This window comes from Aquila chrysaetos, chromosome 15, assembly GCF_900496995.4.
Source record: "Aquila chrysaetos chrysaetos chromosome 15, bAquChr1.4, whole genome shotgun sequence".
Lineage (NCBI taxonomy): Eukaryota > Metazoa > Chordata > Aves > Accipitriformes > Accipitridae > Aquila > Aquila chrysaetos.
The window spans coordinates 25632988-25647295 of NC_044018.1; the positions used below are offsets into that span (position 1 = coordinate 25632988).

General features: G+C 36.3%; 1 protein-coding gene across 6 annotated transcripts in view; it reads left to right on the forward strand.

The window, feature by feature from the left end:
- MCPH1 (microcephalin 1) overlaps window positions 1-14308 on the forward strand; it is a 129438-nt gene that overhangs the window by 24824 nt on the left and 90306 nt on the right. For all 6 annotated transcript variants that reach the window (XM_030037523.1, XM_030037524.2, XM_041128834.1 and 3 more), the window contains one exon: window positions 12054-12091. In XM_030037523.1, coding sequence (XP_029893383.1) covers window positions 12054-12091 — 38 coding nt within the window. The remainder of the gene's footprint in view (window positions 1-12053; window positions 12092-14308) is intronic.

Below are 14308 nucleotides of genomic sequence, written 5' to 3' on the forward strand. Positions count from 1 at the left end.
AAATTGCAGTTAGGTTTTTTTTTCATAGAGTTTGAAATCTAATACCTCTTTTGAAATATTGTAGATGTTTGCTGAATGTAATTCCTAGACAATGTCTGAGCTGAAACTTTAGTACTTTAGTTATAACTCATTCACTACAGTGAACACTACAATTATAACTCATTTGCTACAGTGAATGCATGTCAGTAGGCATTTGGAGTTCACTATGCGATAGTAAATATTGAAAAAGCCATACAAAAATATCTTTAGGAAATATGACTAGGCGTAAGTGTTAATATTATTTGCTTCCATGGTTATTTCAATTTGTCATTTGTAGTTTCTTTAATTTTAATATAAATCAAGCCATAGATTCTGTGTTTCTCTGCTGTGCTATTGTGTTATGCATTTGTTTTCTTCCAAACCTCAAGCAGGTAGAGTTTCTTGTATTTTGTTTTAGCTGAAGTTAAAATCAAGAATGACTTTGGTCAGGTACTTTCATATCATCATTTTAGATTACAAGTACTCATTTTCTTTATCTATCTATATAGGCATGATTATTGTACTCTTAACATGGAAGACTTCTAATCAAAGTTATCTGAAATTGTACTGTCAGCTAACAAAACAGTTAACAGTTTATAATGGCAGCTGCAGGCATGTTGGGGGAAGATAAGATTTTCAGGAATCTTTAATGGCTTCAGGAACAAGCTTTTTGGATTTAAAACACCACCACCACCCCAAAAATCCCAGGAGTTTTGGGGTGTTATACATATTCAAGTGCAGTGCATAAAGATAGGTTTATAAAACTGGCCTATAGGTTTGAACTTCTTTATTTTGAGACACAACAACCCATAACTGAGGATAGTTCCAGATTATTTTCATTCAGAGTTGGTAAGGATAAACACTAGGGATTAATGCCTATGAATGTCAGCAGGTGGCTTCCCTGGTCTAGAAATCTAAGTTGATGATACTGGATTGCAGGGATAAAATAAATCCTTTGTGCATTGCGATGCATTTTTCAATTATTCCATGGAATCGAATACATAGTTCTTTGTTGCTTTGCATAGGGAGGACAAAGTGAAATAACTAAAAATCATAAAGCCAAAAATGTATTCAAACAAGTTAGTTACGGTGGTGTTAATCTGTTGGTATGAGGGTTGAGTGCTCATTTCATTGCTTCATGTTACAAAAATGTTTGCATTTATCACAACACCTGTTGCATGTCACAAATGTAAACATTTTGTACTTTAAACAGAACAGAGAAAGACTTGTTGTGAATAACCAGTTAACTGCCATTTTGCTTCAAATAAAAACTTGTCTCATATTTTTAGAGGGATATGAGAGGTGACAGATATCTTTTAAAGGATCTAACAGTATCACATCACTAGAAATGCAAACTGCAATAGATTTTACACTCAAAAAACCCCTTAAAATGCTGTCTTCTGAGTGAATAGAAGAAACTCTTCAACCATGTGGGAAAAAAAAAACGTTAAGCATCATGAGGGATAATTAAAACCATATTTTCACAGAGAAGACAGTATGGACTTAACTGAAATTCCTTTGGTTTTGTTTTTAAACAGATTAATCTTGGCTTGTATTTCTGTAGCTCTTGGATTTGGGTGAAGGTAAAGTTAACACTGAACTTAAGAGATTTTTTGAAAGAAGAGAAAGTTTTTACAAAGAATCTAAGCTCTTGCTGTGGAACAATTAGTGTGAAGCAGGGCATCGTTAGAGCCTGTTATCAAAATCCTTCCTTTTGAAAATATTTTATTCGTGGTGAAACAAATTTTAATATCCTGAAAAACCTGTAACTATAAACCATGAAACATCTTGCCAGACATTCAGGAAAGCAACTTTATGTCTATTTGATATGTGCAAGATTTGTAGACTGTCTTAAACAGATTGTATCAGTTTAGGGAACAACATCTTTTTATGTTTTCCTTCCAATTTTGACTTTGTAGTTGCTTTGAGTAGGTACCTATTTTAAACACTAATGCTTGAAATGTTACTGACTTTGAGCCACACTGAATATTAAACTAGTGTCAATTAGACAAGGTGGAAGCACGCACGCTCATTTATAGTTAACAGTGAAGAAGCTGGAACTACCTACACGTTTGTGGTCTAGGGAAAATACTTGATGTAATGGGGGTGGTGGACAAGTGGTCATTGAAAATTATTCAAATTGATTGCTTCTGGGTGTAGTGATGAGATGAGTGACTGAAGCTACGAATTATAAGAGTGCTTGCATGGTACCACTGAGAAACTTTTATGGTATTGACCACATGTCTGGTGGTGTGATTTTATGCATATCTGATTTGATCCTAGAATGTTTCTTGTTTAAAAGATGTCTCATTTTACATGAAATAATCCTGAAAGTTTCTGACCAACCCTAGCTGATTACAACTGAATAGTTGATTATTGTTTAATTGTAGTTACCTAGCTGACTCAACATAAAGTTGAAGAAACAAGTTGTTGGGAAACAAGCTTTTGAGCAAACTATATTGTCGGACAAGTAACTTTGAAAGTGTCAGTGACAGAAGGAGCTAATATTATACATCACTGCAGAAAACTTGCTTCCTTGGAGTGTCTGAAATATGCCACTGAACGGGACATTGAAATCCAACAAGAAAGTTTATTTTTACTGGCAAGACACAGCGTATGCTATTCCTATATCCCAAATATAGCTGTGGTCATTTGTTTGTTCCAAATGTCCAGGTTTTGTAATAATATTTGCATTTGAGAACAAAATGTCATATCAATAAGTAATGTTAGTATTTGTTTCATATAAATGGAATATACAGATACTCATTTGATAAAATAGTTTTCTTTCTTTTGCTATAAAGTAATGAAAAAAATCTGAGAACTTCGTATTGGCCTAATGTATTTAAAAAATACCGAATGCTGTAAGAATGATGTATAGGCAAAACTTAAATAAGTATCAGCAAGGTTAATAGAAGATGGCTAAAAGCACTGAAAATATTCTTAGTAAATATTTGAAAAGCAGTCTCAAAATACTGCCTGTGACTTAGTACTTACTGGTCATGCTCAAGCTTTTCAGAGAATAGCACTGTAAAGGATGCCTAGTATCCCATGGTTTGAGACAGTTTTATAAGTCCTGCTGTATGTTTAATCTCATAAGTATTTTCACTCAACCTTTGCAAGGCAGTTCTGGTTCTGGACTCTGTCCAGCTAGTGAATTTGTCCCTCGTGCTTCTCCCACAACTAGTTGAGGGCTTCCAGAACAGAAGCCATACTCTTGGCATCTGCTGCTGCACCTTACAGTGCGTGCTTTGGGCCATGTCCTAATGGCAACAGTTTCTTTATCACCACTTAGGGATGCTATCATTCCTGCCAGGAAAATCTCCTGTAGGTGGACCTAGTGGGCTAATTCATGGCCTTGGGTCCCTAGAAACCATTCTCTTTATGATCGGTTTTGTGCTACCTATTCTGGACTACCTACTGAAGTGCTATGGTCTATTTCTTAACTTGAAAAAAGTGTCTTTTCAGGTCAGTACGTTTCTATGGCAAAAGGCACAACCTCCTCTCAACTCAAGTTCAGGGTGTTTCCTGTTGTCCCAGGGACACTTGGAGCTGTTGTTCACACTCTTGTATGGGTTGCTGTTTGGAACATTGGAAATAGGTGCCGTGACAGTAATATAGGAGGTGGTTGACTTTGCAGTTTGTCATCTTAGCAGGCAGGGTAGTTAAGATCAAGGAGTTGAATTTGCCCAAGTTTTTATATAAAATTGTCACTACATTTCTGTTCAATAAACAGATTAGTGTATTGGTTCTTTTTCAGAACCTTATTCAAGAAATAGAGGCTTAAGGATACAGAGAGTTTTGATTTTTGTCTGCAGAGAATTAAGAAAAAAACCCTCACTATTTCTTCACCCCCGAAGATTGGTAGGTATGGTGATTTTTGGTCCAGAGACTACTTATGAGGTCTCACATAAAGTCAGAACATATTTTTTTATTACTACTTTTAGGCAAGTAGGAAATTGCTTGAGAGCTATCCATGGTGAACAGTAGATTGGGATAAGCACCAAGCATCAAATACTAGCATTCCAAGGTATTCGAAGTACATCTATACCATCTCCATCCTTTTATTTAAAAGTCTATGGCTTTCTTGGATTTGATGGTGGAAGGGAGGCTTAGGTGCAAGAATGCAACTCTTTCGGGCTCAGAGCATGAGGGGAACAGTGCGTAAACATTGTGTAAGAAGTGAGAGCATACAGTCCGTGCTTGAGACATACATACCTCACTGCTGAAGATATGTATGTATACTGTAACTTAACACTAGCTACTGGTAAATCACAATTCTTTTCTAGTTTTGGGGTGCACTGTTACATTTGACACCGAGGTCATTAACTGTCATGCCAGAAAACCAAACAATCCACTGGACTGCAGCTGGTTTGGCAAAGAATCAGTTTCAGTTTTACACTATTTTCCCTCTTGGCATCAGACACTACCAGGAGGAAAAGCAACTGCTGGTTAGATCCTCTTTTTTTTGGCAAATTTAACTCTTGGAAAAATGAATGCCCTACATAAAACTACTGGTATCTGGCGTGACTCTATAGGCCAGAAATCCTTTAGTTGATGGAAGTGCTTTCTGAATGATAGCCTCACAGCTCTTGAAAATTGTTGAAAACCAGTCTGAAAGAAAGACTTCCTAAACTCCATTTCATCAGCATTTGACATGTCTTCATTAACAATTTTTTAAAATAATTTAACAAATAGAACCATTCTTTGCCACACTGAAATTAAACTTTTTATGGATTAGTGGTGTGATCTTTGTAGAATTGAACTATGAGCTTATAAGTCTGCGTGGAACAGAGTATAAATATGCAATCAGTTAAATAGGAATCTTGCACCACATTGCTGCTTAATAGATGTACTACTTCCTACTAGTATAAAGAATCAGAAATGCTGAAAACAGTGGCTGTTGATCATAAGCGCGCACTACAAAGATTTGAAAGATTTGTGTGCATGTATGATTAGTTCGTAATCCTTCAAGATCCTAAAAATAAAAAAATGGTTGTTTCTTTTTTTTAATTATTATTCTACCCTTCATAATATTGCTGTTGCATCTCAAAGCCTGAAATAAGTATTGTTCAGTTGTTTACCGTATTGCCTAGAGGGCAGTAAATCTTTAACTTGGGTTGTTGATTATCATCAAGTGGGTTACAATCTTGTCAGTAGGGTATTTACTGAATTAACACAAACTTAACATAAATCCAGGCTTGACGTGTTCGGGAGTATCTTCACCTGAAATTCCACTCATAGTTGGTGATCTCCAGAAGACTTCAACTATCCAAATTAACTTCACGGTGTTAATAATTGTGCAAACCCAGTATTTAACAGTTGGGGTGATGCAAAATGGTTCTTTCCCTCTTAAAATGGTTCCATCCCTACAGCCTGTGCAATGCAAGTGTGTCTCTTTGTGCCTCAGGTGCTCCTGCCCAATGTGTGACCCGTTGTGAGCAGTGTTAACTGAGCCACTGATGTCTGCAATGCAGTAGCTGAGGCAGATGCCATTTCTAATGAGCCTTCCATAATGGGTGGCAACCACCATTACCAAAAATGGAATGGGTGGCTGATGAGGGCTTAAAAGTCAAACCATCCATTTCACTGAAGCTACTCTACTGTTGCCCACTACCCTTGTGGCTTGGTTTTTATCTCACAGTTAGGGCATAGGGTATCTCAGCTGAAGCTTTTATGAAGTGCTTTTAGTTGGTCCTAAGTTAGCTGGCCAAAGAAGTTGTTCACTTCATTAGATCATTATGAAAGCCTAAACAGTTTTTAATGTCTGAATAGATGAAACAGATTCACTCCTACATCATGCTTAAATTTTTGTTGAAATTATTCACAGAAAGGTACTAACTATTTCCGTTAACCTTGGTGAAGCTGGCAGGCGGGGGGGAGAAGTTCATGTTGCTTAAAATTTCAGCAGAAAAAAATTAACTGTGCCTGGCTTTCTTACAGATCAATTGGAAAGGTGAGTATACATAGGGCATTATTTGGTGCTAATGACAGAATTAATTTATGCCTTAGTGGGGGTCTTTAAAATGCTTCTGCTTGCATGTATGAGTTTTCTCTGTAACATAGTGTTGCCCCATGATAACCCTCGTTCCTCTTTCTCCTGTCTTGTGACTTTTTGGGGATGAGGTAGTGTCCTCCCTTCACCCAAGCTTTAATTTTCTGTAAGAATCTAAACTATAAAGTAGCTTTCTCCCCGCCTTAGCATCCCACTTCTTGAGATTCCCTTCTGTCACACTGGCAGTCTCTCCCTCTGTCTCCTCATGTTTCACATTATATGGTCTAGAGGTGGAACTTTCCTAATAAAAGACAGTTGAGAACTGGGCTGCTTCTTTTCCTGAGCGATGGAGACCAGGAAGCCAACCCCTAATTTGTACCTGTTGGAAAGGCTTGGGCTTCCCATCAGAATGGGAATCACTGCTGCCTGTGCTTGCAGAAATGATATGATATAATGCCTGTTGGCTTTTTTCATGTCATGTTTGATTGACTTGGAAATTTTTGGTTGCAGTCAAAGGGGTGGAAAGGATCATCTGCTCTCCCCTTAATCTTTGTCCTACCAGAAACAGTCAGTCTCTAGTTTTGCTAATGATCACAGCCAGATAAACCTGTCCTTTGAAGTTGCAGAATGCTGTGAAAGCTGTCCCTTGCTACAGTTTTGTATCCCCCATGGCTGATTTTTTAAGATAGTTGTTAGCTATTATGGTTGCATGTGGAAAATGTCAGTAAGTTGTAAACTGTGACACTGCTAATCTGAAAAGTCTGAAGCTATTCATCATCCTTAATCTTGCCAACAGAAGTTCTAGGGGTTCCTATGTCTGTGATTACAGGATTTCTCTTTTTTTCTCATCTTTGGCAGCAAAGGAAAGCTGATGCCCAGGCACCTGTCATGGCATCTTATTTTTCTGTCTTCTTATAGCCTGCTTTGTTTTTTCATCTTTCCCCATGGTAGTATCAATTTAGTTAGGATGGGTGCATTTTTCACATCTTTTAGGACCAAAGCAGAGGTGCTATATTTAGTCAGGAAATTACAGTTGAAATTGAGTTTGCAGCCAGAGGAAACTGGAAAAATATCAGTATCAAAGGACTGATAAGAGGAGAAAGGCCAGCCAGAAAGTAAATTGCAGCTTTGAATAATTGCTGTATATAACTACTGAATAGTACTCATTCATTATAATTACCAATTATTTTCAGCTATGAGCCACAATTACTTGAATAGAATAAATTAATGTAGCACAATTTATCGATTGTTTCTAAAAACAGCCTTAAAGTTTTGGATCCTCATTATAACCTTCCTAGATTAAAGCAGAGTGAAATTAACCTGATTGTTGAATATTCCCATGCTACGCATGGCTCTGTTTTTTGGCTCATCTACTAGTAGGACTGAAGATTGTTACTTCTGAAATACAGTTGCAAAGATCAAAAGTGAGTATACGAGTTCTGAACCAATTTCAGAACCATCTGATTGACCTACAATAGCCAGAGAAAAAAGGATTGGAAGAGTACAAAGCAGATAGCATAATAATCTTGTGCTCTCCCTTACACTTTATTTGCACATGCATGCACTACTTCCCCCTGCCTCCCTCGCCCCCAAAAAAGTCCTTTATCCTTGGTATATTGGGCAAACTACATAGGGTATCTTGTTGAGTCCTGAAGGTGAAGGTCTTTTTTTACTCCATCACAGCATGCATCTGAGTTTGAGAGTACGCTGAAAGTTATTTCTTTCAGAACTTCAGTCAACTTTAAGGCATAAGAGGAGCATTTGGACTAAGTAATATACAATTCAAAAGTCGTATTTATTGGTTGAAATCCATTCTTGAAAAATATCTGAGGTCTGAGTTCTTGACCCAAAGACAAAATGAGATCTAATATACTTAGGGTAGAATTTAACCCATCACAAATGTAAAACTATTCTTATCAAGTCAATTCTTAGCATGAATGCACTTTATTATTGAGAACAGGCCTGGAAAAACATATTTTATAGTCACATTTTAATTCACTTGTCATGTATGAAAAATAGTTCGTGACATTCTTAAGGAAACAAATTTTGAGTTCACTTTCTTGAAAAGCAACTTGTACAAAACAGGACTTTTATTGTCCTTCATCTCCAAGATACACCTGCTCAAACTTAGAAGAAAGAAAGAATACATTGTGAGGTTGGATGCCTCTTGTGGTGTAGGTCAGTTAACATACAGGAAGCATCACGACGTCTTTTAAGTACTGGGAAGATTTACAAATACTATTTCCTTTGAGCTACCAAAATGCATGTTTTATATTTAAGATGACTTAGAAAAATCTTGTTGTTGACAGACTCTAAAGAAATGCTTAGTGCAACTGTGCTCCTAAGAAATAAATAAAGGAAAGCTGAAGCATGTCATTTATAACACAGCCTGTATTCCAGACCTAAAAAATAATTCAGAAGGAAGTATGTTCTGATTTAGAGTACAGATATGCAACTCTTCAGGATTCAGAGATTAATGATAAATAAAAGGAGCAGTTAACTTAATACCACCTTTCGCAGTGTTTTATTAATAATAATCCTTCTACAAATGTGTATTGGAACTCATAGTGATGCTCACCAGATGTCTTTTTTTGCTAGTCTGAAAAGAAAATGCTAACTCAAAAAAATTTTTTGCAATAAAAGCAACGTAAAATAAAACAGACACAAAGAGCATAGAAGAAAAATTGCATAGCAAGGCAGGGGAAGCAATTAACTTGAAAAATGTACAGCTGAAAATTAAAACATAGCTTGGCTAAGTTCTCTGCTTGTTTTACTGAAGCAATAAAATACTGTCTGCTTAGCAAATGACCTCTAACTTGCAAAAATATGCAGTTCTGAATGCAAATGAAATAATAGTTTGGAAGAAATTAAATTTATTCTGGTTGCTACCTTTTGTATGCATCCTTCTGCATTCTTGAGTCTTTGAATCACTTTGAAGCTCACTGACAGGACATTTGCCCAGAATACTCACTCTACCATCTTGTATGCTATGTGTTGTAGCATAAAAGGTATAATTCAAAAGCTGGCTTTGCAGGGTAATGTCAGGACAGGCTGCAGGTTTTCCAATTTGTGCAGATCCAGTATTTTCACTTCCCTATAAATAAGGTATTAAGGAACTGTTAACAAACATTTCTGCTCTGACGCTGAAGAAGCAGCTGTACGATCTCAAGCTGCTCTGGCCTTGGTTTATAGTAATGCTTTTTTTTTTTTCACCCAAGTTTGGCACAAGTGGTGGTCTGATTAGTAATACTTCCATGACATTTCATTTATAAAAAAATGTGAGGAAGGGTGTTTTTCTGCACATTCTGAACAGGCACATCAGGATGTGGCTTTGGAGCTACTACTATACAAGGACCCCAAGAACTTAGTGCAATTCTTTTGTGTGGATTTAACTCCAGACTTGTAGCCAAAGAGCTTCTTTCTGATGGCAGTAAGGCTTAGCTTCAGATACTGAAGGAGAACATCATGACCATGCTGAAGCATACATAGAGGAGGTTTTCAGCCCAGAAAGATTGGAGAGAAGAGTAAAACCTTGCTTTTAAGCCACGTTTTGTGCCTTTCCAGGCTGTCACATCCCAGGATCCTTTAATGTTCAGTTTATGCAAATCCAACAGCGTGTATTAAGACAGTATGAGGTATGTCCACTCTTGTATAATGTGGCCCCATGTCCAATTTCAATGATCTCACCTAACCTGTGCAGTAGAGTGCCTAATATTGCAGTCTTTCTGCCACAAGAACCCTTACTCAATGTCTTACCAGATGTCTTTTCGAGTGTATATACTCACATTTTGAGTTTATAGTACTTAATATTTAATACTAATTATATTAATGTTATGATAGATATATTTAATATATATTGCTGCATTGTTGTTATTTTTGCTCATACTCTTTATGTATAAAACTCAAATGTGGAATTGAAGCTGTGAAGTTCTTGGAACTTCCAAGAGCAATTCAATGTGACTGCTTATTTGTAGTTGAAAGTAATGTAGTAGAAGGTCTTTTGGCTAAGAATACAACAAAGTTTGATTACAGATAAGTGCATATTATCTTCTTTTCAGCTGTTAGGCTAGCAGTAGGCTAAGGCATCATCAGTAAGTATTGCTGGCAACATGTTAGAATTTGGAAACTTACATTTTCAGAAATACTGCATAGAATTTTTCTCAAAGAAGTATTTCAGTATAAAAGTTTCATCCTTTCTTCATTTGGAGTTTTATTCCATTCTATTATTGATTGGTTTTACATTTTCACATTGTATATATATATTCAGTTCTGAAGTATTGTATAGCTTACATAATGTTGTCTGAGAGCATGTTTATCATGAATGTAAAAAATTATTCAATATGCTATATTTTGTTGCTTCTGAAGACTTTTGAAAACAGTATCTGGGGTTTATGTTTCTCAGATTTACTCAACCCCAGAATGAAATTACCATGTGTATGTTGAAAAGACTACGTCTTATGTTATCTTTAATATCTAGCTTGTCAGTGGTATCTAAATTGTTTTATTTATGCAAAGATTGTTCATGTAATGAACAGTCATGGTGCACGCTATTAGTCTACAGCCTGTTAGTCTACAGAGATAATTCCAAGGAACTCCATTCTTAAATGTGACAAATTGCTTGAACACTTAACGGAGAACAGTTCTGTACTGGTAAGAGAGGACGGATGGAGTTGCATCAGAGTATGTTCTCTCTTCTGTTCTGTGATTCATTACTGGGTAAAATGAGTTGCCCTCGAGTCTTTTTTGGCCTCTGCTACCAGCTGTAATCTGATTCAAAATATTTTTCTGGTCTCAGCTCAGTACATTACTCAAAGGAAACTGAATTTTAGCAGAGACTTTGGCAGCTTACCCCTTGTGGTTGTGGTAATATATTGGGAGGGGCAGAAATGAGAATGATTATTTCTTATGGAGCAGTAGTTATCTAGAGAAATAATTTGAAATTCATATATTGATTTTGAAAATTAGGAGTTGTTTGAAATCATTGTATAAAAGTCAGTCAGTCTACTTTTTCTACAAAATTAAAATGTTGATGTATATGTAGCTGTGCATGTTTATGTAGCTACAAGTAATTCTTAGCTAAAATTTTCAAAACCTCTTCTTACATATATTTTTTGATAACCATGTTATGTTCAGTTATATATTTCTCTCATACTGCTAAAATTCATGTTCAGTCTTACCTTTGTGCATGCTGGAGGCTTTCATGGTCATTGCTGATGAACAAAGGCTACTTCTTCCTCTTCGGACTTCTCTAATGCTAATTCTTAAAAAGCTTATTTAAAGTCTGTATGGGGCAAACTCCTACTTTGCACATAAGCTATGGGGGGTGTTGTAGAGGAAGGGGAGGGAGTGTTTTTAAGGTGTCTCAGTCGCGGGTTTGAGGATTGCTGTACTTTTTGAGTATACCTTGTGTGTTATATTACTTGGAGAACTTTTATTCACTAGACAAGATTTAAAAGTGAAAGAATGTTTACTTAAAAACTGGACTTAAAATACTGAAGTTGTGCCAAGAAAAAAAACAATTTAAACAAAGCTACACTATCAAAATAAAAATAAAATTATTAAAATTATACTTTACAATAAATATACTCTTGTTTCTGCAGCATCTCAGCCAGTTTCTGCCTTTCTTTTGGAAGAAACTGGAATAATTTTAAATTACAGGTTTTCTTTGTTGAAAGTAAGCTGCCTTTTCCTTTCCATCTGATCAGAAAGAAAAGGCAGAAGACAAATACTATCCTTTTTTCTGTGGTGTCACAGACTGGAAATCCTTTGCTTTTTGTTTTTACTAATGAAGACTTACATTCCTGTCTTCTGCTATATTGGATGCTTTGATACCAGACGTGAAGGCGGGCTTTCCTTCCTTCCTTGTCCTCAGAGTTTAATGTTTCTAGTATACGTGTTAATTAGTGCAGCCTCTTCCTCAAATGATACTGTAATTATGAGGTAGTTTAGTCCTTTTAATGGAATAGTTTCTAATTTAAAGTTTTTTTCAAAGAGGAAAACTTTTCACATTTTTTATGTTTTCTTGTTTCTTTCACATCTCTAGCCAACAAGGACACTAGTTATGACGAGTATGTCTTCTGAGTAAGTATTAAACATTTTGACTCTTTAGTCAGCACACTGTTTAAACTTGAATGTTGATAATCTTTTTATGCCTATACAAAATGAAATTTATCTTTGGGCCGTATATTAAAACTCTTTATTTCATTCTGTATTCTAGCTAGAAGCACATACATACATGTATATGTCATTGCTATCTATAGTGTGTGTGTATGTTTGTTGCTATGGTGCAGACTGAAGTAACTTTCTTAGGTGAGCTCAACAGGGCTTCAGAGCAATGAAACTAAAATCTTAAGCAAGTTTTGTATTTTTCTGAAGGAAGCGTAAAAAGGAATTTTATGTAGTAAATGGTTCAGACTTTGAGCCCAAGACTTTGCTTTTTCCTCATACATTTTAATTTCTATTTAAAAAGTCATAATCTGAAACATCAGTTCAAAATGTTTTCCTTCATATAAATAGTTGCTGAAGAAATATCAATTGTAGGCCTTCTGGCCACTTAGCTTCAAAACATTAGAAGCAGCTGCCACTGCATATTTTGGGGGAGAGTTAATAATTTTCTGGCATGCTCTTATCGTTCTCTTAAAAGTCTTACAACATAAAGAACATCCAACAAAAATACAATTCCATATTTTATACTACACTTGGTCACAGTTTTTTGAATTCTTTTTCAAAACTCAAGATATTTCTACTACCCACAAATCTGTTTCAGGTTTGAAGTAATTAAATCTTGACAGTTAGATAGATATAAGTACTCAGAAACAGCACTTAGTGGCTGTCCTTTTAGAAATTCTTTGTAAATGGTTGTCAATAGCTGTTAACAAGTATACTAATATATGTCAGAAACATAAAATGGAATTAATACTTTTCTTGTGTTTAATGTGACTGGATGCTAATGTGCTGTAGTTTAACTCCAGCCAGCAACTGAGCACCACGCAGCTGCTCGCTCACTCTCCTCCACCCAGTGGGATGGGGGAGAGAATTGGGAAAAAAAAAAAAGTAAAACTTGTGGGTTGAGATAAAGACACTTTAATAGGACAGAAAGGAAGAAAATAATAATGATAATAACAGTAATAAAATGACAATAATAGTAATAAAAGAATTGGAATGTACAAAACAAGTGATGCACCATGCAGTTGCTCACCACTCGCTGACTGATGCCCAGTTAGTTCCCAAGCAGCAATCCTCCCCAGGCCAGCTCCCCCCAGTTTATATACTGGGCATGACGTCACGTGGTATTGAATATCCCTTTGGCCAGTTTGGGTCAGCTGCCCTGGCTGTGTCCCCTCCCAACTCCTTGTGCCCCTCCAGCCTTCTCGCTGGCTGGGCATGAGAAGCTGAAAAATCCTTGACTTGGTATAAACACTGCTTAGCAACAACTGAAACATCAGTGTGTTATCAACAGTCTTCTCATACTAAATCCAAAACGTAACACTATACCAGCTATTAGAAAGAAAATTAACTCTATCTCAGCCAAAACCAGGACATAGTAACGCCAAGACTCTAACGTGTACTTTGCAAGTCATGCAATACAGGATCGCTGGGGGGGAGGTAAAGATAATAGCTACAGTGCAGATAGAAGTCGTGGAAAATAGAGGCTGTGATCTGCTGAAAAGAAGAGAACAAATCCTGGCAGAGCTGGGGAAAAAGTTCTTTTATTGAAAGAGGTTATTAATATATTATTACTTTTATGTTGCTTGTATGTTGATTTTTCCCAGCCAATTAATTTTTCATTAAATAAAAATGGTGATAACAATTGCTTTTCTTCAGAACTTCATCAAGATTGTGCTTTTGGCTGTCTACGGTTGTAGGCATTTGTCGACCTGTAAATGGGTGAAGGGAAAGGGACGACTCCTGAAAGAACTAAAGAACAGAAAACAGTCCTCCAAAGTACAACCCAATGGCCAAAAGCCAGTTCAACTACCCCGTAGCTACAGCCTCAAAAGTGGTTCATTAGAAATTCAGTTTAGAGATCATGAGTTCAGTGGCTTCATGGCATTGGGTTTTGAGATTACATTAAATGCTACTCACTGATTCACAGCCAGCAGCTACCTGCTGTTCTGAATCACAAATTCAGTGAGATTTTGCTATAAATTGGCATCCATCAGTTTTTCCAGCTGACTGAAGTATAAACTAGTGAGTTTTCACTGTAATTTATAAGATATCTTAGATTCAATTTTTGTACAACAGGACTTCTTCTCATTGTAAGGAAATTTGTGTAGACATAAGCGAGAACTAAGAAAA